Below are 23,283 nucleotides of genomic sequence, written 5' to 3' on the forward strand. Positions count from 1 at the left end.
AAAGAATAAAAGGGTAGGAATGAGCGGCGGTAATACTACAGGTGTCTTTAAATACGTTAAAGGCAAGAGGGCGGAAATTTCGCGGTAGGCGGAGAACGTCGGGTGCAATTTTGCACGACATTGCTTAATGTTGCACAATTCACGTCGACACTTGCAGTAAACTGTTTTTTTTTCTAAGTCGAAATACAAGTTCGGGAAGAACAACTATCGTCTCTTTCGCATCTCATTCTCTTGTTCTTAACCTCTTCCTCATCTATAGCATCAGGTTGATGCATAGATAATTTGTTTTTTTTAAAGCTAAACTGGCGCAGAGAAACAGGAATAGTTAAACGTTATGTTACACATTACTGAAAGAGCATTCCTTTCTCTGGGAGAAAACGTTTTTGATTTTTTATACCGAGCTAGTTTTTCCTAATTTTTAGATGAATAGAATAGAGTGTCAAGCTGCCAAAAGCATAAATCTTCAACGTATCTTGCTCTTCAACTTTCATCTTCAACACCATTCTCTTTTTGCGTTGGAAGTGTACATTCACATAAACGTTTGTTCACATTCACTAACATATGAGAGAAACTAACTTGCCTTATCAAAGCCAACATACATAAAAATTTAAATTTGGACAATGGTGAAAAGGTAGAGTGCTTGCCTGTCGGGTGCAAGGTGATGATTTGGCACCTCAGCAGTGCAGAATTTTGCATCATGATGGAGTATTTTCGTGACACACAGACAAACACATACACACACGGACTAAGCGCGTTATTATATAGCATGATCATGACACTTGAGCGAAAAATGATCAGATCTTGTCTTTTTGTTTTGAATGAAGGAACAATGAAGGTGTTATGCGTGTTAAGGCTTAATTCATATTGAGCGGCTTTTTTGAAAACCTGATAACGCATCAGCTAGATACACAACTTCTTTCAGGACTCTTCACCAAGAACGTAAATTTTCTACTTCCGTCGGCAACTGAATAGACACCGGTATGGCTAATCATCTACTAATAAATTTAACTGGATTATAAACGTGTAGTAGAAGTCTGGTTTTATGGATTCACTTGAATAGGCTGCTGAGAAGACCTCATCGATCTCCTAGAGCAATGCTGTAGCGTAGCACGGCGTGGCGTTTACACGTAACACATACTAGAAACGCAGTGACTCGCACGTTTTTCAGGAAGATTAGGGGAATTGAACGGGGCAATGCTCGCATTCCTAATCTACAAATGAAACGTTTTTTGATACCCAGTCGTGAAAACTTTGTAATCAACAAGTTGACAGTTAATAAACCATCTGCGTGTGGGAGCCTAATGCATATATATCGGTACGCCTGGGTACATCTTTGACCCAGGGGTTCTTTATAAACATGACACCAGTACCAGATAAATGAACAAAACTCACCTCAGCACTCTCAAAAAAAAAAAAATAATTCTGCTTCCGATACCAGATACTGGTTCCACGTCCACCTGGATAATCATTTATTAGTTAACTTGTCGATCATCAAATGGAAGCAAGAGCCAATCATGTTAACACACTTTATTGCGGCTAAAGTTTCGGCGTCGTCGCCTTCGTCAGAGCTTGGAAATTTATTGGCTAATTTATTTGGATTACAAACGCCTGCTTAGACGTTTTACAACTAATTTTGCTGAAGAGACACTTCAAATCTCTCAGGGAATTGCGAGTAGGCCCGCCGGACACCTTTCCGCTCACCCATGTAGCAGATATAGTTGTTGCCAAACCAGGTACGCGACGCATCTGGCGCTTTCTGATTGCCAAACAATCTCGCTTCTTACTACTCTACCCTAATCAAAGGCGCAACGAGACCTCATTCGAAAGCACGTTTACTCTCTTGAACTCATTTAACGCCCATGTTCATACTATTTAGAATATTATTGGCATTACTCACTGGATGTCTTGTATGAAAATTTGCAAGCGCTCATTCTGTTAAACAACAGGATATGCACAATCCGCTTAGATTTTTCGGGAATTCCGTGAGTGGACAGCAAAGAAAAAACATGAAAATTCAATAAATTACTCATATCATTTCAAAGATACGTGCATAATGTTAGTAAAACAAAGCCAGTCAGAAGAGGGCGCAGTTGCTGCCACACCTATCAGGACAACTTACCTGCATATTTTTTGCGTTTATCATTTCTCGTTTCTCGTAAGAGCAGCAAGGATAAAGGATGACGTGGGCGGCGTTAATCAATCAGCTACGGATGAGCCACCTCGTTCACTTCAGTTCATAATCGTTTGAGATCTACGAACGGTGTCTAGCCTGCACAATGACGTGCTAATCCTAGCCGATGTATCAAGTCAGTGTTTGTATCCTCCAGATCTGTGTTTTTATTCTCTCAAGTAAGTCTGGTAGCAATTTATCGAGGGATGAAAGGCTTGATTTGGTGTAGGGCGGTTTCGAACCATCGGCATAGAGTTCGGTCATAGCGGAACCTGTTATAGACTCCGTTACGCCGGATTTGGAGTATCATACCTCTCAATGATTTATCCTCGGTTTTGAAGCAACTCTTGTAACAATAAAAAATAAACACTACGTTAGGATTTGCAGTGAGGACACACCCTAAACATCAGTAAAATCTTCGCAGTACGTCTACACTCCACAAAATCTACACTCCATGAAACGGAGAAAAATTGCTTGGTACGTCACATATTCGATTGAATGAGTCATCGAGATTAATAGCAATTTTTCTGCAGAGCAGTAACTGCCAGCACGAGAAATTCCCTTCACTGCAAGAAATATCATCCAGTTACCGTGATTAGACACAGTGAAACGCTCTTTCCAACGCACCATCCAAGTATTTTCGCGTTCTCAGTTTTGTTTATCTCAAAGTTCTCTTGCGTTATTTTCGAAAATGAGCGATAACACACTATCGCTTTCGATTAAACGCGATGCTTTTTCGAAATGCCGCGAAAAGTCATGTATTTGCACAAAAAGTATGGAACGATGAGTCATCGGGGCCGGTACGCTGCGGCCATCGCTCGCTCCGCCCCTCAGTGACTTTCGAAACACACATCTTGATCATTTTTCTGCCCGGTACATAAACGTCAGCAGCTCGCCACATCAACTGCTTCCATGCCCTCAGCTGCCAGTAACCCATCCACAGAGGAGAAAACTGTCTCCTTCAAAATATTCCGCGATAATGTGCCAAGATTCTCGATCACCTACAACGATAAAAAGGATCTGTACGAATCATTCCAGAAAAAGATCTCTGAACTCGATTTTGACGTCGGAAGTGTTTACTGGGTCGATTTCGACGGTGATCAGGGTGTGATCGAAAATGCTGATGATCTATTCACAGCTAGCAAAGACAATCCAACTGTGAAACTATTTGCACGTTCTGATAATGACGTGATTTCGTGCTCTGACAGTGATGACGAGCCGGCACGGCACCATCGTCGTCCACGTGGACGTCATCACAGGCGAGCCACGATGAGAGGACGACCAAAAAATCGTGACAGGACCCGTTCTCATTCGCGCAATCGTACGCGCTCAATTAGCCGTGGCCGGGATCGCTCACACTCCCGTAGCAGCTCCAGATCTCGCTCCAGAAGTCGTGAACGTCATAACAAAGGTCCGCAGGGCGATCTACGTTATTTTGGCCCATTCGCACGAATGCGAGCATTTGAGGACCGTCCACCTTTCTTTGGACCTTGGCTCTTCCCACCAGGACCACCGTCGCCGCGTGGTCATGGTCATCGTAGCCACTATCGTCGTGGACACTTTCCTTGCGCTTACTGGGGATTTCCTCAATTCTAGGACAGAGCAGTGGTCTTCTGAGACTGTAATTTTGTTTGTAATTCACCATGTAATCTCAGACAAAACTTCACGTCCTAAGAGATTTCGGTAACAAATTCTCTCATGACCTTGTGGTTTTGCCTGAGAACATTGCTTAAGTACAAACTTGTTGTGTATTTATTGTAGCTGTAAATATCATTGTATCGAGTTGTATGTTTTACTACGTTTTATCGAGCATATCGTACGGAATAAACTCATTGAAGAAATGCTTGTTCTGTTGTTACTTTCTTGTGGCTTGGAACCAATTCTTATTGGATTTTTTCTTTGTTTTCCTCGTTATAAAAGCAATTCTTAGGTATCTTGAACTTTCGTCAAGTTATTAAAGAGAAAAGCGACTGGTTATTAAGAAAGTTTGCGGCAATTATGCAAAAGGGTCATTTCTATAAAAGCGATGCAGAAAAATGTTCTCACTGGATTAATTATACAATAGTTATAGGGAAGTAATGGTCATATAATCGACGGTAATCCGCGTCGAATCACCAAATGTCCATTATAAATGGTTGAGTCAGCAGTTTTGCGCGCAACAATCAATAATGAGGCGGCAGTTGTGAATCAATACTCGAAAGTGTTTTTCGAGTCTCTCGTAACCCGTTGCGCCGAACCTTTGCTATGCGCCCTTTCTGGGGATTGCATGGCTATGATCAATAGCCACTGTTCATGTGGGCTGCAAGATTCCCAATCTTTTATGATAAGATATTCAGAGCAATCACAATCAAGTCAATCATCTTGACCACCTTGACTCCTGTTGATCTTCGAACTGGTCGAGCGACGGTAATTCTTCCATTTTATGGCTGATGACTAAGTCAATAATGAAAAAAATTGTTTGGTGGAGTTGTTAGGCGCTGACGTCTAAGGTGTGGTATTTTCAATCAATACCGAAACATCCTAACACTTAACAACCCCTGCTGACTGTATATAGATGCATCATACATCTTGAATTTTCGATTTTTCTGTTTGTTATTGATTAAGCGTTTTATCAGACTAACGAATTGGGATGGGCATCACACCACTACTTTGATGTTAAATTACATGCAACATCACTGTATCCGTCCTTCGAGGTTCTAGATTAATATTCCTTTCGAAAAGAAATAGAATGGTTCCAAACTTTTCTTGAGCTCTGGATGTCATAATTTGCGGTAGGCCAACTAATTGCTATTGAACGCATATGCACTCTTTGGGTCGATGTTCCCTAAACATTTCTTGTCCAATTATGAGGTCCTGTTCATGTTCAGGTGAAAACGGAGTGAGGGAAGGCACTCAACACTGCTCTTATCGAATTAGACGTACTATATTTTAATATTTATTTATATTTAATACTCATTATTTAAAAATCGTTCGGTGACCATAAAGACCGTTCTTAACTGTCAATCGCGAAATGCAGCAAAGTCATCATTCAGGACACTTTCGGTTCTTTTTTTAGTACTGCATGATATGACTTAGTTATTTACTTCCAGCAAATCTATTTGGAGGGCTTGATGAAGTTAAAGCATTTACAGTTCTAGCTCTATTTTCATTTTTTTCTTACTAGCTTTTGCGAACTCTCGGTCGATGAAATGATTATCATCTTCTCAAATGTGAAAGCCATTTCACAGTTAAGAATGATTTTTGCCTCCGCCAACCCAACTGCGTTTTCACCAATATTTAAAGAAATTCGTATTTGGAGTGCTAGATTTTTTAAGTGGAGGACTTTATTTCATTGGTATCTGCACGACATTTCGCGAACGAGTTTCTTTGTGCATGAGACTGAGATTGCTTTCGTATATGAGAGCGAATTTGGCTAAAATTCGGAATACGGATGATGCTTTGGGGTAAAGCGTAATTCGGAGGCCACTCAACACTGCTGTAATCGATTTGCGTTGTGGCGCGCAAAAAAAAAAAACACTTTGCCCAATATTTTGACTCAGGTGCCTGATTATAGTGTACAATTATCGGCTCAGCTACTGTTGAGCTGTCAAATTGGCAAGACGGATTACTTATGCTCCTTCCCGTCAGATTAGGTTCCATTCCTCATGTTAATTTCTACTTGTTTTAACTTTGAAACGTTTTTTTTTAAATTCTGACCAAAAGTTTTTTTTTCTGCTACCACGAAAAACGAAAACTGTTCTATCGCTGAAGAAATTCCGCATTATGTGTGCGCCGAAACCTTCCAATTTATGCAGATTCCTCCCATTTCTGTTTTGGAACAAGTTCAATTAGTCATAAAAGTGTGTCACTGTTTACAATGGTAAGTGAAGAAGAAACGGCCATAGTTCATGACACATAAAAAACGTTAAAGCACATAAATGTGAAAAGAAAATGTACCATACGTACCGAACGAAATGGCATCGCAAGCCTAGTAACAAAATCATCTTGATTCACTTTCTTCCTATCCATCAATTTCAAATGAAGAAAGCTGTGATTAACAGCATGCTCCGGGCGGCAAAAACTCTTTGCAGTGGACCTGAGACGAGGAAGGAATCGCTAACTCTGGCTCGATAAATTGCTGTTTCTAACGGTTATGAAATGCAAACGTCTGAAACAAGACGATTACGAAGTGTACGAGCACGACAGTTTGAAACGCCCACTACAGATAAGATGCCTTTCTATTTTCCCCATATCTCCTATGAAATGAGCGTTGTCCTTAGGCGGTGTCACAGAAGATATCTCCGTTTCTTTCGTTGAAATTCCACCGAGCAATTTGAAACGTCAGCTAGTTCGGTATCGCTTGTAGAATACCATCTGTACAACACACTGTATTATTTGTCCCACATGTAGACCAGGAGACTGCTTCAGATCCAATGTAGCCTACCCGCAGGCTGTGGCGACGAGTATGTGGATGAAACGGTGCCACCGCTATATATTCGAAAAGAGCACACGAACGGAAAAAATTAGGTCACGGAAATGGACACTTTTAGGTGCCAATAGAAGACAAAAATAAGACGGATCCAATTTTGGAATCAGGGTTCAGATCTGTGTACGAATCTAAAACGTTGGCTCGAATAGCGCTGGAGACATTTTGGATCAAAGCTCTAAAATGTATCCCCAGGACTAATGCCACTCGATAACGCGAGAACTCGCACCATTCCTGACGTCTCTTCAGAATCAAATGAAACATTCAAATAATTCGCACTCCTGATCGATCAGTTAGTGGTCCCTGCTAGGCGTCTCCGATTCAAGTTGAGCAGTCGTTACGTCAATGATGGAAAATGAAACATTAGAGTTTGTCTGTTCAGTTGCGGAGAGATTAGGTCATTTAGATTGTGGATGGAATTGCTCATTCCATGCTTTGAAGAAGGTGATTTTGCCGAAACGTTAGACAATCAAAGTATTTGACAACAGCTTATTAAAAATCACCACGACCGAGAACTATTGTACATACAAAATCCTCCATATTTTTTCAGAGAGTAAAGGATTTTGACTGGGGATATTTCCGGTGACTGATATTCAAATAGCGGGTAGATGATCTTACATAGCTCTCTGCATGTCTTTTTTCGTTACTTGTCACAGCATTATTAGCTTCTCGCAGAAGATGTAACACATTCCACCTATCATTCAGTCGCACTGTATACGATACATTGTGCCATCGATTATTTGGCATTACTGTACGTTGCTCTCAGAGCAACAACTGTGAGAACGAGTCTCGAAGGAAAAATATATTCCAGTGTACCACTTATACACTTGTTTTGATATACAAAATATGTTTTGATATACATATATTGTTTTGATATACAGAAATTGGTAGACGCCAAATCGGTTTCGTTTCCGTAACACAAACCAAGAAAAAAATAGTAGGGAAGGGACCGTTTCAGCCCCATAATTGGGACAGGAAGATCAGTAATAGTACTATAGAAGTTAACGAATTCTTGAAGCAAAAAGAGCAAGCAAAGAAGCAACGTACTGCCTTGCTTCACGCAGACACTTATTGAAGGAGTCAGGACAAAAAAAGACACTTAAACACTGTCCTGGTTGAGCTAACGAAAGTTTTTGGGACAAAAGGTGGGTGAGGCAACCTTATATTAGTGCGCAAAATCGCTCCTAGAGCACAAAAACCATTCTTAATTGTTAAACGGCTTTCCCATTTGAGAAGGCGATAAATTATCAATTGACACTTCATCACTGGAGATTAAAGGCATCACTCCACGAAACTGAGGTGGTACGGATTTCAGGTGGAGTATTCGTATACGGCATAATAGATTATGGGGAGGAGAGTGATTCCGTCCATTTCTTCCTAATTGCCGTAAAAAAACGGTCCGGAAGATGCGGCTTCGGGCATTCTGGCGCACTTTTTTCTAGAAGGAGTTCGACTGGAGTGCGCTAGCCTTGTGCGGCGCCGCATCTTCCGGGCCATTTTTTACAGCAATTAGGAAGAAATGGACGGAATCACCATCCTCTCCATATTCTACTATCCCTTGTAAGAATACTCCACCTGAAATCTGCACCACCTCAGATTCGTGGGGTGATGTCTTTAATAGCTGGGTCAACCACGGCCCTAAAATCTATAGACCTAATAATCTATGACGTGTAAGCTAAAGCTACTAAGAGAAAAATGCAGGTGGAGTTGGAAACATTAATGTTTAACTTCACCAAACGGGCTTATTGGAAGTGCATAGCAGTCATATCATGCAGTACATTCAACGAAACCGAAAGTGGCCTGAGAGATGGCTTCTCTGCAATCCGCATTTGACGGTTAAGAACGGTCTTTTAGCTGTACGAGCGACTATTCCCCACTAATTACAACCCGAGTACAATTCGATTAGAGCAGTGTTGAGTGCTCCCCTCCCCATCACCAACCTTTTAATTAAAACAGTGGATAAAATGTGTGGTGTTCATCAATCCGCTTGGGGTTCGCCACCACATTCACTTCAATTCAGAATCGTTTGAGGTTTACGAACGTGTAAATGGCCTATACAACGACTTGTGGGGGCTTGCTGATGTATCAAGTCAGTGTTTTTATCCTCCCAGACAAGTCTGATACTAATTTATCGACCCCAAAGGGATGAAGGGCTTGTTGAGCACCAGGGCGGATTCGAACCTCCGATCGATCGTCCAAGCATCGGAACCTCTAGACGACTGCGCTACACCCGCTAACCAACCTCAACAACCTTTTATTCATTTTCATTCAATCCAGCGATAGGTTATGGTTTTGTTTTAAGCATCAGTTACGAAGCAGTACACCGCAGAGCCGCAGGACCGCTCCACCATCGCTGCTGTGAACAGTGCTGGCACCCAATATAACGCTCAGAGCTGACTTACTGTCACTTAGGAGCGTCGGCACATCGATGTTGTTCCAAGAAAACGCTTTGGTCGTCGCAAATATTATGTGCGCTGTCATATTATCGCTGAGCAGCGACGTGGATGAGATTGAATGGGGCTGAAGAAGGCCCCAAATTCTATTAATACAGTCGTAGTCGGTAAATGGATGGTGGATGCTGCCACCCATACGAATAGCGGTTGCCTGAAGCAATATCAAGAAATCCATACTTCCAGCAATTTGTTCGGTCTGTAAACGGCATGCCAACTTATCAAAAGTATTGGAACTTATTCTAGAATTCTGCTGCTCCTCCTATTGTTAAACAAATCAGCTTGCGCCTCCAAGTAATAATAATTGACTGTCAATTACATAACTTTTAAACTTCGTCCTTAGCTTTTTTCTAGATTGAATGAAATTCATGCAGTCAACCCATTAGCCTTACTCAAAACAAAATACACCATTAGGTCAGTATATTTCTACCATTTTTATCTTTTTTTTCGTAGGCTTGACGACACGCATCCTTACATAGCAACACCTGCCTAAGTGTTTGTGAAGCGCTCTTAGTTGTGTGCATATCATTGTGGCGCACGAGATTCTTGGCGGAAGGCGAGAGTAGGCGGTACCATGGTGTAAAAGCGTGCTCCAGATTCCTTTATTACTATACGCTGATGCTCGACTACAGACCGCAGCACCTGAGCGTATAGTGTGTAGTGTCAAAACGATGCACGGTGCAGTTTGCGTATTCGACGCGGTGGAGCGTAACGGTTCAAATCACGAAAGGATTCTTGCTGGCACGATCCATCGCCGCAGTTCGCAGTGGTCCTACCCCGATCCCAACCGCCACGTCCATCGTCATACGCAACAGACCTCATCGTAGACTACACGAACAACCCAAAGCCAAGAACAACAAAATCAATACATACAAACGGTTTATTATTGCAGAAAACCATTAATTTCATAAGGGAATGCAGATTTTGTCACATGTGAACGATGTGCACACATCATCACGTTCTGGGCTGTTACACAAATCTAGACCTATCGTAAATAAATAATAAATTAATTATAGGAGCATCATGACAATCAACACCTACACAACCAAGTAACAAAAATGAATAAGACAGTTTCAATTAATCGTTTGTGCGCAATGACAAGGGAACAAAGGATTCGTTGGGTAAACATGCAAATACACAAACCATGTAAATCGGCTATACAACAAACGCAAAAAAGGAAAATGAAAGGAATACCGTCGAAAGCGGGAAAAATACCGATTTCCGTCCAACTGTATATCATATATAAATTTCTATGTGAAATTACGTATAAAAATCAGCGGATGAAAATACCCTAAGTACTGTAATTCCGACGTACGTTGTACGTTACTTACAAGCGATTAAAACCGGACAATAAAGTGTATTGTGTGAATCCTCTTTCGTGGAAGCATGGCAAAACACAATAGCGTTAGACTCTACTACATGGGCAAGCAAACAATTCAACCAATACAAAACGATACGGATACCGTATTCGAGTGCAGACGAATCTCTACAATTGCTGGGCTACTAGCGGAGCAAATCAACGGTAGAAGACGAGATAGAGAGCACGTGCTGACATTCGAGCAAAAATTAGAGTGAGTGACATGGGACGAACGCCGGGACGGACTGATAGATGTAGGCTTGGCGTTGCATGGATGCCACATGCATTGAGCTTGACTAGCTGGCTGACGTCACATGGCTACCGTACTCCTCCCGGATTACGGTATTCATGCGATGTACGACGGCAGAACATGCCACACGGGCCATCACATCGCGCGCGCAGTTAGATTGTCCAGTGCGCAATCCTTTCGTTAGAGACGTGTCTGAACAGGTAAAGACACGTCAGACTGCACCACACCCATACACGCAGCACACACACGCGTTAAGTCGTAGGGCGCAAATGCGCGCAAAAGCTGCTACTACAGTTATTAAAGTCGCAACGTTTTTCCTACACTGCGTAGTTGCACAAAGTCAGGAAATTACGACCATGACTACTGTAGTGACTTCTGATCCGCATTTGTGCCCTACAACTCAGCTCACATCTAACATCAATCTACATTAGTATTGACCCGTTACTGACACATGCAAAGACTGAAAGGCAAAAATGGGATTAAATCGGCATAAATCCACGATTTACAAAAGAATACAAGTCTGTGGCGATTCATGCAAGAAGCAGAGGATGGCGGCTTTGGAGTTATCCAACAAGTTTCATGGCTTACTTTTCTAAGGAAAAGTAACTCATGCACATATCTGAAAGGTATCTGCCAATTTCCACAAAGTTCGTCGTAGATGGGCCTTGTTTTTTTTTATGCAATTGGAAAAAAAAGTGAAAGACGAAATTACTCCACAGTGGCATAACGTTGAAACAACAAACAACGGAGCAAACAGCTCAAAACAAGAGCATAGACTAATCTCGCTGTTCAGTTAAATTCACACCACATTGCTCATGAAGGTCTTTTGCTGAATGGAGAGACTTCGTTTCGAAATATAGTTTATATGAAAATACTGAAAAAAACACCTCACAATTGAAAGTGGGCATGAAGTTGCTCCAGTATTGGTAAATATAGCAAGAAAAATCTCTCGTCCTTTCTCACTGAGTTCTAGTTGGAAGCATAAATCTTGTTGTATAACTCTAACCACTAACCTAGTAAAAGCCATTTGATGGGATTGGGAGTGTTTATCTAGAATTCCTACTGTATTTGCAGACTGTCTACAAAAAAAGGAGATCGATCTTCTAAAATAGAACTAGTGATCGTCCCTGAACCCAATTTCAAATGATATTAACACCAATATTTAGATGCACAACATAGGAGGAACAGAAGAAGCAAAAGCACTATGCACAAGCATCTCGTTACGATTGCTGCGCTCGCTGCTGCTGTTGCTCTTGAATTTCCCGTGGTTGTGTTGTTTGTTGTTGTTGCTGTTGTGGATCGTCTATGAAGGGGATTTCGTCGAGAAGCAGCGACGACATCGTCATCGACGGTTCGCGCTCGAGTAAAATCTAAACACACACTGCCAACTCACCACCACCAACGACAACACGAGATACATTTCTTGCTATGTAGCAGAGGTTTTGAGCGAAAAGCTGACTATATTTTGAAAATATTTAGCGAAGTTTCTTTTCCTTATATCTAGTAGTCTAGTAGTATATTTTATAACAACAATTTTATACATTCTTGAATGTAATCAGTTCCGTATTTTTATGCGAAGTCGAACCGAATTCCCAGTGCTCAAAATAGCGCTCAGAAAAACGGAAAAACATCAAAATTATCATCATCGAGACAAAATAGAAATCCAGAACCACTGTACGATAACATGTGTTTAACAAACATGTTCTAGATGTAATGTGATAAAGTGCATTGCTTACAGCCTCACCCAAGGAATGCGAGTGCGATGAATTTCACCATGTACAATCTCTTGAAAACCAAAAACAAAAAAAAAAACAACTGCTCGTCTATGAATTATGTTTTTAAAAAAACCTGTCTGAGCGAGTAACTAAATGATCGCTCGAAAGTTCATGCACCTTTCAGGAGAACTTCTATAACAAACACGACCTTTTACAGAGCAATCTCGTTTTAAATCAAATAACTAATCAATGGAATTGATCCAATTGTACACACCGATGTCGTCGTCACCATCTTCGACGATTTTGTAGTCAGCTAATCACAGAAATCCTCTTCTACGTTTGGTGCTTTGAAGTCAAGGACAACGCCAAACTCGTGCAAAACCACCAGAAGTTGGTCCATGCACGAGTTGCTCGCGTTCCACCACAAAAGTCCACCACCACCTCCACCAACAATACACACAGTAAAAGTAAGCCGTCACACAACATTTGTTAATTTTAGTCACAACACTTTCGCATGCTTTCGAATCTGTATATACAACAGTGAGAACAAGCACTGGACAACTCGTCCGCTCTTCAAATCTGCTGCGCTTCAATCACACTATGTTCCGCGCGTGAGCAATGAGACCCAGCAAGCATTATTTATAGTTGACCAGACATCGGTTTACTCACAAACTCGTCTTCTTCCTCTTGCAGCGGTTCTCGCTCGTCTGATCGAGCATTTGAGCTTGCGAATAATCGTTCCACCTGTAGAAAATTTGAAGCAACCGTAAATGCATGTCGTAGTAGAACAGAAATTAAAATTAATACACAGATCGGATTTAAGGGAAGGAAAGGAAAGGAGAAAAACTAACTTTCTTTTCCTTCTTCTCAGAATTTGTCCGATGAGCTGTTCGCATAGCTGTACGTGGAACTCCTATGCTAATCACTGGATTTATATCCCGTGTCGAGATTGGAACATCATCGTCGCCGACACTTTTTCGCGCGCGACGTCGCGACGGCGATTGCCTCAGTGCTGAAAGGAAATTGCGGAGATCTTAGCCATTTTAGTGTAGATCGAACTGAACACTACAATATAACACAGAAACAGAATTCCAGAATATACGCAAGGTGTATCTTGAATATATTCTGTGGCTCAATGAAGCAACAAAGTCTTTCGTGGAGCAAGCAAGGAGCACTTTTTGTAGCGGTATAGGTCAGAAGTCATTGTAAGAGAAATCTGGTGAAGAAACGAAAAGCGTTGTTTGTAACAACTGTATCAATAACAGATGCATCACTTGGATGAAGCTACGATCTTTAAAATGATTACCTCAATTCCTCAAAGAGAGTTAATTGAAGATCCCACTTACTACACCCAAACTTGAAGTGTTCGGGTAGGTACGTATGGATATTGGCGACGTATGGATGATCTATCTATATGTAGTACAATCGCAAATATTGCAACGACCTAATACTTCACCAACATTCCTTGTACTGCTGAACACTAGAAGCGACTGGGTTCACAAGCATCTGCAAATTCTTCCCCATTACCAAGTTGGTCGAAAAAAATCCTCAACAACTTTTTTATGTAAGAACACATTATTCTAAATCCTCGGTTTGTTACTGTAAACTTTAGTATGTATGAACATAGGTCTCTCAAGTGAAAGTTTAACAGAAGCGTCACAAAAAAATACTAGAAACTAAGGGAATAATCAAGATAGCGAACAATCTGCTTGGAAAGTTCGAGTTTCGGTCGGTACAAATAACAGCAGTCATTCACCAGACAGAAGCTCGTAAAGAAAGCTGTTGTTTCTAACCAAAGTAAATGATAGGAAGACGTTACAAAGTATGTGACTAGACTCCGAAAATAATTGCTGAAAACAAGCTTCCTATTTTAGGCTTCTTAAGCGCATGCTCATGCAAGTGTACCATGTAGTGTAATGACGAGAAAGCTTTGTATTTAAACAGCATAAGAAATAATGAATGACTGAACGGACTCAATTTACGGGGTAGGTACTCATGTCTCATCGAATGAAGTCATTCAGTCATTACAGTTTCATCTTCACTGCCATACTTTCCGAAAATATCATTTCACACAAAAATTGTATATGAAAACTGCTACGATTAAGAACGAAAGCAGCATAAGCAAAAGCCCGGAACGTTCCGATTCCAATGAATCAATGCACATATGAACTTGCCCAGAACGTTCCGATTCCAATGAATCAATGCACATATGAACTTGTTTCTCAAATCATTGTATAATATTAGGTTGAGTCTAAAGTTCTCGGACAAATTGGCAATATTTTTATTTGCTTTAAAATTTTTGAACGATAACTGTAAATCATTTGAAGTATGCTCCATTAGCATCGATGGTCTTACGCCAACGTTTAGGCACGGCGTAGATGCCCTTGCTCGAGAACGCTGGGGACTGCTCCCTGAAGAACTGCTCGAGTGCCTTTTTGATGTCGTCGCGGGTTTGGAATTCTTGACCATCCAGATGACGTTGGAGATAGGAAAAAAAGGTGATAATCCGAGGTCTGGGGAATACGGTGGGTGTGGTAAAATGGTCCAACCGAATTTCATCAGTCTGGCTTTGGTCGTTCTTGCAATGCTCGACCAAGCGTTGTCGTGCTGGAAGTAGACTTCGCGCTGCTGCGGGTGTGCATTTTCGAGATTTGTCTTTAAATTCTTCAGTTGCTCAATGTAGACGTCTGCGGTCACTGTATACCCCTGATCGAGCAGCTCCCAGTATTCGACGCCGTGTGCGCTCCACCAGATGCACTGCACAACCTTTTTGGCATGTACTTTGAGTTTAAGGACGTCTTCTGCATCCGTACCTTTGTCAATCCATTGGGCACGCCGGTGAGTGTTAGAATAAGAAATCCACTTCTCATCCCCGGTGGCTGTGTGCGCAAGCCAAGTGTGGGTGCGCTTGAGCGTGAGCAGAGAAAGTGCCGTATCAGCGCGGCAGTCCATGTCATACTGCGCCAGAGCATGTGGTACTCATCGACCTAGTTTTCGCACCTTGCCGATTGAATTCAATCCGCGAACAACTGTGGTTTGACTCATCCCAAGAGTGACTGTCAGTTCGCGAGTGGTTTGAAACGGATCGGCTTCCACATGTCTCCGCAGCAAGTCTAAATCCGACTCCATCGGGTGTCTTGAACAGTCTTCATATTCAATAGAATAGTCGCCGGACGCGAACTTCGAGTGCCACTTGTAGACTGTACTTCTAGCGGGGGCGTGCTCCTTGTAAACTTCCTTCAGACGTCTATCGATATTCGCGGGTTCTTGGCCAGATAGATGGAAGAGTATGACGTTGCGGCGATGGTGTGACGACGGCTTGAAATTGCGCGGCATGGTGGCGGGAAGGGAACTGGCTCAGTGGAATTGTTAACCTACACTTTGAAGAGCCTTTTATACTCTATCAAACCGTAGCTAAGACATCCATTTTTGTCGGCTTTTTGCTGAGTGATAATCTCTAGAAATCATCACTACCACATTGTCCGAGAACTTTCGACTCAATCTAACATATACGTTGTCTCCTTCCCGTTATTTTCGCCGAGAGCACTCCAAAGCACCGTTTAATGACACCATGCCCCCGCTTCAAATATTTTTGGAAGAGGCCAAATAGTACGTAACTCTCCTTAACTATTCTGTGGTTTATGTATCTTTAGAACCAAACCGTTCTAAAGACTAGATCTATTGAATACACAGGAACTGAATAAGACCTGTTCAACATCTCCTCATATGTCACAGGTGAACAACAGCAAAAAATAATGAACGACTTCATTCCACTTACAAATACCAATGAAGATTTTCTAGCTCCTCTCAGGAGTGGAATCAAAAAGACTACTAATGTTTTCACCTGAAATGTTTTTGTAAGAACAAATTACTTATTTAACGTGTGTGCTACATTAAATAAGTACCAAAAAAGTCTCTAAAAGGGGAACGATTTGTCAAGCACTCCAAGAAAGACTTACAAACAGATAGCACACACCAATCATAAACCCACATAAAACCACCAATCACACTTCTTTCACCAGCAGTACCATCAAATACTTAAGTGAACAAGCAGAACTCAACGATAGACGACCAAAAAACAAAAGAAATGCCATCAAGACACCTACTCCACCATACTGTACGACATGCCAACATCTTACTCCATGTAATGTCCAAAGACCACGATCTCGACCACAATGGATGTAAATAAGCATCAAGGAAATCATGAAGCGACTATGTATATGAAACTATATGGCCTCTCTGCTACGTGGATATCAACAGATATCGATGGAAAGGTCAACATAAGCAAAGCCAGGAGAGCAAAAATATGGTGACACAGTGAAGAACTAGAGGACCTACATCCTTCACAACATTCTGATGACAAATATTGAAGAATTTGTTATTATTCCACGAATGCAGCTCGGGATTGGATGCTTTCGCCGAACAATTTCAAATCCATGCATTAGAGATAGCATGCCACGAAAAGTGACAGTGTTGGGATCTCTCCACGACATGATAGGGTGAGGAGAGTAGATCAAGAGAAGAAACTACCCCAATCTGCCCTGAGAAATGGCGAGGCGTGCGAAAAGCCTCGACGATAGAGCTTTTCTACGAGGAACCTATTAACGTCCCATATCTGCGAGCACAGGCGTACGCTCCGCATCTGCCGCAGGGCGACAGAGACAGCGGCCCATTAGCTGTTCGCACCCTCGCGGACAAGGCATTTACGCTTGAGCTGCGTAGATGTGGCGTTATTAGCTGTCTCGTAGAAAAATCCGATCGCCAAAACCACACCATTTTCTGGGCAAATTATCCGTCGTCGCGCTCATACTCGTCATCTACACTCCTAACTCCATATTTTTGGTTGAGATCAAAACATCGTCACTCATGGTGTGCTGCCTCTATGTCAAAAATACTAAGCAAAACTGGTATATACCGAGGTAGGAGTGAACCAGTGTACGGAACTTGCCGTTCGCCCTGCGCGGATCGACTGGAACAACACAATAAGGGAAATACAAACTTCTCTTGGATCACAACAGAACTTAGATTTTCGATACTTGTTAAGGATATAAATTGTTTAGATGCTAACTAAAGCAGAAACCAGAAATTCTTTTCATCAATTTGACTACAAACGGTCTATAAACGATCATCCGAAGAGAAGATAAATGCATCTGAAGAGTCTGATTTCAGAAGTATTTTCACGAGCAATAAAACAAACTTAATCCAGGTGAAAAGTAACTGAAAAGTCATCCAAACAGGTCAACACAAAACATGCACGAAGGAAAAAGATACCTGGCCCTTTCTTGAACACATGTTCTGTCATGAAGGAAAGAAATCGTTGAGCGTAGAAGTTGGGGTTGTGAACAGAAATAGAATCCTAAATGAGTCAAATGTGTCCGTAATAGAGCGAAGAACTCATGCATTGTGAACTTCGGAGGACAACTGCCTATAGGTCTTGCATTAAGAAACAAAATTATATATATATATATATATATATATATATATCCAATGTCAAAAATCTCAAAAATTCCAAACTAACACCATCATGCAAAATTGCCTTCCACGTGTGCTCCATTTTCTTCAGTAATCGATAGTTCTGAAGAATGTCGATTATTCCTGGAATAAGTTGAATAAAACATTTACATTCTAAACGTTATCATTCAGCATAATATAAGCACCAAGAAATATCCAAATTGCACAAAGATAAATTACAAAGCAAAAAAGAAGAAAATAGAATGAAAAGAAAAGGATGTAACAGCGACGGAAATACGACGTAATTAAACGAAAAATCAACCAACCTAGGAACAGAATCAACCTATCTCCATTCGAATTCCGCGCTGGTACACCACCTGGAGGGACTGATCCTTCAAACTCTGATTGGTCCCAGACGGAAAATTTAGTTTGCAATGGCTGCAATACAAATAAAATAATTAGTTGATTATGAAAATGCAAAAGTTCGACCTTCCTTGAATCCTGGCATAGAGATTGCAACGTGTCGATATTCCAATTTAAGCAACAGCCAATACAATCTTGGTTGTTGCTTAAATTGGACTATTGGCAAGTTGCAATCATGAAAATCATTGTAAACATAAAAACTTGCAAACATGAACGAAAAAAGGAACTAGCAACTCAAAGTTAGATGGTTAGAAGATCCCTACCCTCTTTCGCTGCTCAGCTTCACCTCTGCTCGTACTTGGTAGGTCATCGACCTGCTCCAACTCGTCCTCACTTTCCTGTCTAATCGGAACACCTTGACCTCGTCCTCCTGATGTCAGTTCAACATTGTGAATCCCAACAAGTAAGGAGTAATCCATGATTTTAAAGCTTTCCAGCACCTAAGAACGGGAGAATTACAATTCTTTTCGTTGAATCTATTTCAATGTTCAAAATATGTAAGATGAACAAGAGTTGCTGATTGATGAAGAAGAAACCTTACACAAACTCACAATTATTGTCGATCTCTAATAGCACATAAATAAAAATAAGCAGATTATTTTAATGAGTAACATGATCTAATCCTCATTAGCACAAAAAAAGCAGCAAAAAAGAAAAGAACTAACCAAGCAATCGCGACTTATCGTTCGTATTAAACTATCATAAGAAATTGGATCCATTGATAGGCCTTCATTTCGATGATTTTCAAGGAAATCTAAGTCCTTTAGAGTGGGAGAGGCCTGAACACAAGAGCTGGTTCAACAAAAAAAAAACTACCAGAAATTAGTAACCCAGCGGTAATAACAGCAATAATAATAAAGTTAAAATACTTACCTTCGCTCTTTCAGCTTTCGACGCTAACCGTTTGTAAGTGGATCCTTTGAGATCATATTTCTCATGCATTGTTACATTTTGGGGCAAGAGATTGTTCATCACTAGCAGACGAATATTCTTCCCCAAACTCTGAGAAAAAAAAAATTCTAGAGGAACTGTTCAAGCGCGTACAAAATTGAAAGGCTGCGAGGTTTCGTTTACCTGATAACAAAACAATCCGAAAAACTTCGGCAACAATGTCTTTGGATTTTGTTGGAGATTCTGTAATTAAGTTATTTGTTTAACCTAGTTAAATTACTGGAAGGCATGAAGGGGCGTTATTTATAAACCACTACCTCAACAACGCTCTCTCTCTCGTTCCTCACTGTAAAATTCTCAGAAACTCAAAACTATTCGACGTGAGGTGCAATTGCAATTGCGCTCAAAGTGGGTCGGTGGAACTGTTGTTCAGCTTCACAACCAGATTAGAGCCAGCGAGAGTCACTAAGCTCTGCGCAGTCATGCAACTGCACCCGATGTCACTCTGATCCGACTGTATATGGAAAACAGAAAAGAAAAGCATCAGAAACATTATGCTCACCATGTAGTACCCGGGTAACAATTTTTGTAAAAATTCCGCTTCTTTATGTTGTACTGTTTTTATGATAAACTGATCATCTTGAGAAACATAAAATATTGATCCTGATGCACCGGCATTTGACAATTCTCGCAGTGGTTCTGTGCATGTAGATCTCTGGAAATGGTGCACTATGCTTACACTTTTGTTCTGACGAGCTATTCAAAACAAAACTGAACTCACCAAAAAATCGGCAGGCTTAATATTAAACAGTTCTCTAAAGTATCGAAACGCTATTGGTGCATACGTCTTGAAACGGAAATCACCAAACGAATGCGATGGTGTCGTTGCAGAGCCAGCACTGAAGATACTGGCATTAGAGCGGAATACGAAAATGAACGGTATTACTAGTATTTCACAAATAAACTTTTGAAATAAACAGGTTTCACTAGGGAAGGAACTTTTTACAACATCAAAAAAGCTCAAACTAATTATTAGCAATAATAGAAAAATTATTTGTGTAGCAGATCTCTGTACCTATTATCTCTACAGCTGTAATACGCCTTCTAGAAAGAAAAATAAGCAGCAAGTCAATAGCAACTAACTACTGCAGACGCGTATACGAGTCTGATTTCCACGTGCTCGTGGTGCCCCTGCTTAATTCAAATGCAACCAGGCATTTGAGTACACGTTTTGGGCACGTACGAGCTATACAACTCGAACGCCAGAAGCTACCCAGATATTGCAGAAAGGTATCGTCATCTATCATAATGTATAGAGGGAGCCCAGATTCTTTGGAAACAATTCCGTTCCGTTCGGCTGAAAAGTTGGACATTGTCGAATTGAGAGTACTAAGGTAACTCGGTGTACGTAGGCAGTTCACGTTGGAGTATCGCCAAGCATCGCACGGTATGGAACAGTAACCAAGCATCGCACGGTATGGATGGATTCTATGCGAGGTTTCGCTGTATATCGAGATGGTTGGGCAGAGCAGAGTGTTCGAGGACGAGAACCCTCGGCGAAGATGCGGACAACTGCATCAGGCAAATAATACCAGCCCACCGTCTATGTCAAGCAAGTCAATTAGGGCAACTAGCTTAGAGGAACTGTCTCTGTGAAGTGATAGGAAAATTTGTGATATCAGCGGACCAAAGACTTCTTATTATTTCTAAACAGGCCACCGATGGTTTGCATTAAGCGGCTCCAGTTTGAACCAGAAAGACGCGAAAACGCTACAACAAAGGTTCAACATAGTGGAGTAATGAATTAAACCACTAAATTGTTTTATAGAATACCTACTAAATGTTTTGTTCATCAAAGTTGAAATTGGGAGACGATTGAAATCGGTGGATCCAGGATAAGATTTCACAAGAGCACGAACATCGCAATTCTCCTAATCTTGAATTCAGAGAGCTAAACCACCATCACAGCAAAGAGGTGAAATTCCGAAAAACCTTTACATTCTCAGTCTGCTTCACGCTTATGGTTTTGCTTGCAACCCACATAAGACATTCAGAAGAGCACATTGGAACATTTGAGAAAAAAAAGAAAAACAAAAGTCCAACAGAAAAAATCGTGCCCGTACTCACGCTGGAAATGCTACATTTTCAATCTTCTCAAAATCTTGTAACAACAGATCTCGATCCGGACGAGATGCTAAGCTGCCGATAGAGTTGGCGATGCCCAACTGGATTGCGCTCATCAACGCATTGGTCGGTACCTTTTTGTAGCTGACCTGAAGCATTTTTCATACTAATCATGCATAGTACCATTTATGAAGAAAAGGAAAACTATAATCTAGTATTACTTTTTCATGAAGTGGTTGTTCGAAAAACTAACAGCAAAGAAAGATAAGATGAAACGAACTACAGAAAAACAATGCTGGAATATTACAAATCTTCCTTTTTGATTTCCTGTTTTAATTCTTAACAAAACAAAACAGTTACTTGAGTCAGCTTCTTCAAATGGATATGAAAACTCACCACGATAATACACTAGGAAATTGCATTGTGTAAGTCTACGTAAAATTTTTATTGTAGCGATAAAATAAATATAATTAGCAAAACGCTACAAACGCTCCATGCACGCCTAGGAAACGTCTAAAAATCATCAGCAATTATCGTTTCCACGGTGTTCAAGTATTCAGCAACTCAAGAAAGCATTTTGGATCACGCAGACTACCTATATGATTATGCGAATCGCGTAGAGTAAAACCTTGTCAAATATCCTAAGCAAACGTAAAACCATCAAAAATTAGCATTTGTATGTATGCAAAATCCCCATAACCCTTACTATACCAATGTAGTACGTCGACGTTTGTTATGTTTCTTTGTCGCTTGAAACAAAACTAGCTACTGTAATCGTTTCGGACATGAAAAAACCTTCCATTCGTAACCTCAAAAATTTTAGCTCGAGATAGTTCGCCATCAAATATTCGTACAAATAAGCTTGAAGAAATAGCATAAAACAACAAATGGAGTAAAAATTAACCTCTCCCTGCTCATCAATCCGGCGATGACCGAGCTTCTGCTTCTCACCGGTCTGTTGAACATCGCCCCGATCATCTCCCCCGGCAGCATTCTAAAAAAAAAACAGTTTTGTTTCACCGTAATTAAAATCTTCCTAATTTAAGTGGAATAAAATATGCTCAGACATAAGAAAGACGAATTTTAGAGAAAGAAGAAGAAAAGTGAACAGAACAGAAGAAGTGAACAAACGAAACAAACCGCTTTGAAGTTCACTACCGCTGTTGACATCTCATTCGGATACGTGGAGAAGCATCGGGTGGATTATATGGATGAGGATCTAAAAAGCACTCAATAGCGTTTATAAAACAGAGCAATACGAAATTAAAACGATTACAAGGTTGAGCGAGGATAGTACACGTCCTACAATGTATTAAAGTCGAAGAAAATGATTAAAAAAGATGTGAAGATACATATAAGTAGAAATATGAGTAGCTTCCCTTATATGAACAGGAAAGAACGGATTATGGAAATAGGAGGAGACTACTTTAAATTCATGGTTATAATTGACCGAAGAGAAGAGGAGATGAGGTGACACCGCCCTATGAAAACGGACCCATGTGCAAAAAAGGCTACCGCTCATTCTCATTTAAAATATTATTAAAACGCCTTAGAGCAGTTCTGAGATCTGATTGCTAAAATTCAAGGAATGAGAACCAAAATATCTTTATTAAAATAATCGCAGTTCCCCTATAAGTAAAGTCCTCAGAAACAACTTTTATAGAAAATAAAAAGTTTCAATAAGTCCATGTTTTCAGGCCAAATAGTATTCTCTGAAAAATTTCCGAAAAAAAAAACCATTTACATACACATTTCGGCAACAGCGACATTGAGGATAGCTTTCATACAGAAGTGGGTCACAGTGGTTACCTGACTGTCTAGTGGAATGAGTAATAAACAGTGAGACGAAACTATGTACGTAGAGGGGCAAGAACCACATAGATTGTCGATAAATAAAGTAAAAAATTGGCAGACATGCGCGTGCAATACTAGTTCGCCAATCAAAAAATGCAGCGGCGAAAATCAAAATAAGACCACAGATTTGAAA

General features: G+C 40.8%; 2 protein-coding genes across 2 annotated transcripts; one reads left to right on the plus strand and one right to left on the minus strand.

The window, feature by feature from the left end:
* Nucleotides 1-3,082: 3,082 nt before the first annotated feature.
* Nucleotides 3,083-3,766, plus strand: RB195_005079 (uncharacterized protein; the record flags this gene model as incomplete). Its single annotated transcript, XM_013452526.2, has 1 exon — nucleotides 3,083-3,766. The coding sequence occupies one exon, from the start codon at nucleotides 3,083-3,085 to the stop codon at nucleotides 3,764-3,766; it is 684 nt and encodes a 227-aa protein (XP_013307980.2).
* An 8,146-nt stretch (nucleotides 3,767-11,912) lies between these two features.
* Nucleotides 11,913-22,466, minus strand: RB195_005080 (uncharacterized protein; the record flags this gene model as incomplete). Its single annotated transcript, XM_064177373.1, has 15 exons — nucleotides 11,913-12,062; nucleotides 13,077-13,151; nucleotides 13,259-13,419; nucleotides 17,679-17,763; nucleotides 17,926-18,002; nucleotides 18,185-18,296; nucleotides 18,545-18,721; nucleotides 18,947-19,060; nucleotides 19,155-19,283; nucleotides 19,356-19,415; nucleotides 19,735-19,887; nucleotides 19,954-20,071; nucleotides 21,300-21,445; nucleotides 22,201-22,290; nucleotides 22,437-22,466. The coding sequence occupies 15 exons, from the start codon at nucleotides 22,464-22,466 to the stop codon at nucleotides 11,913-11,915; spliced, it is 1,677 nt and encodes a 558-aa protein (XP_064034498.1).
* Nucleotides 22,467-23,283: the final 817 nt, after the last annotated feature.

This window comes from Necator americanus, chromosome I, assembly GCF_031761385.1.
Source record: "Necator americanus strain Aroian chromosome I, whole genome shotgun sequence".
In the NCBI taxonomy this organism is placed as follows: Eukaryota; Metazoa; Nematoda; class Chromadorea; order Rhabditida; family Ancylostomatidae; genus Necator; species Necator americanus.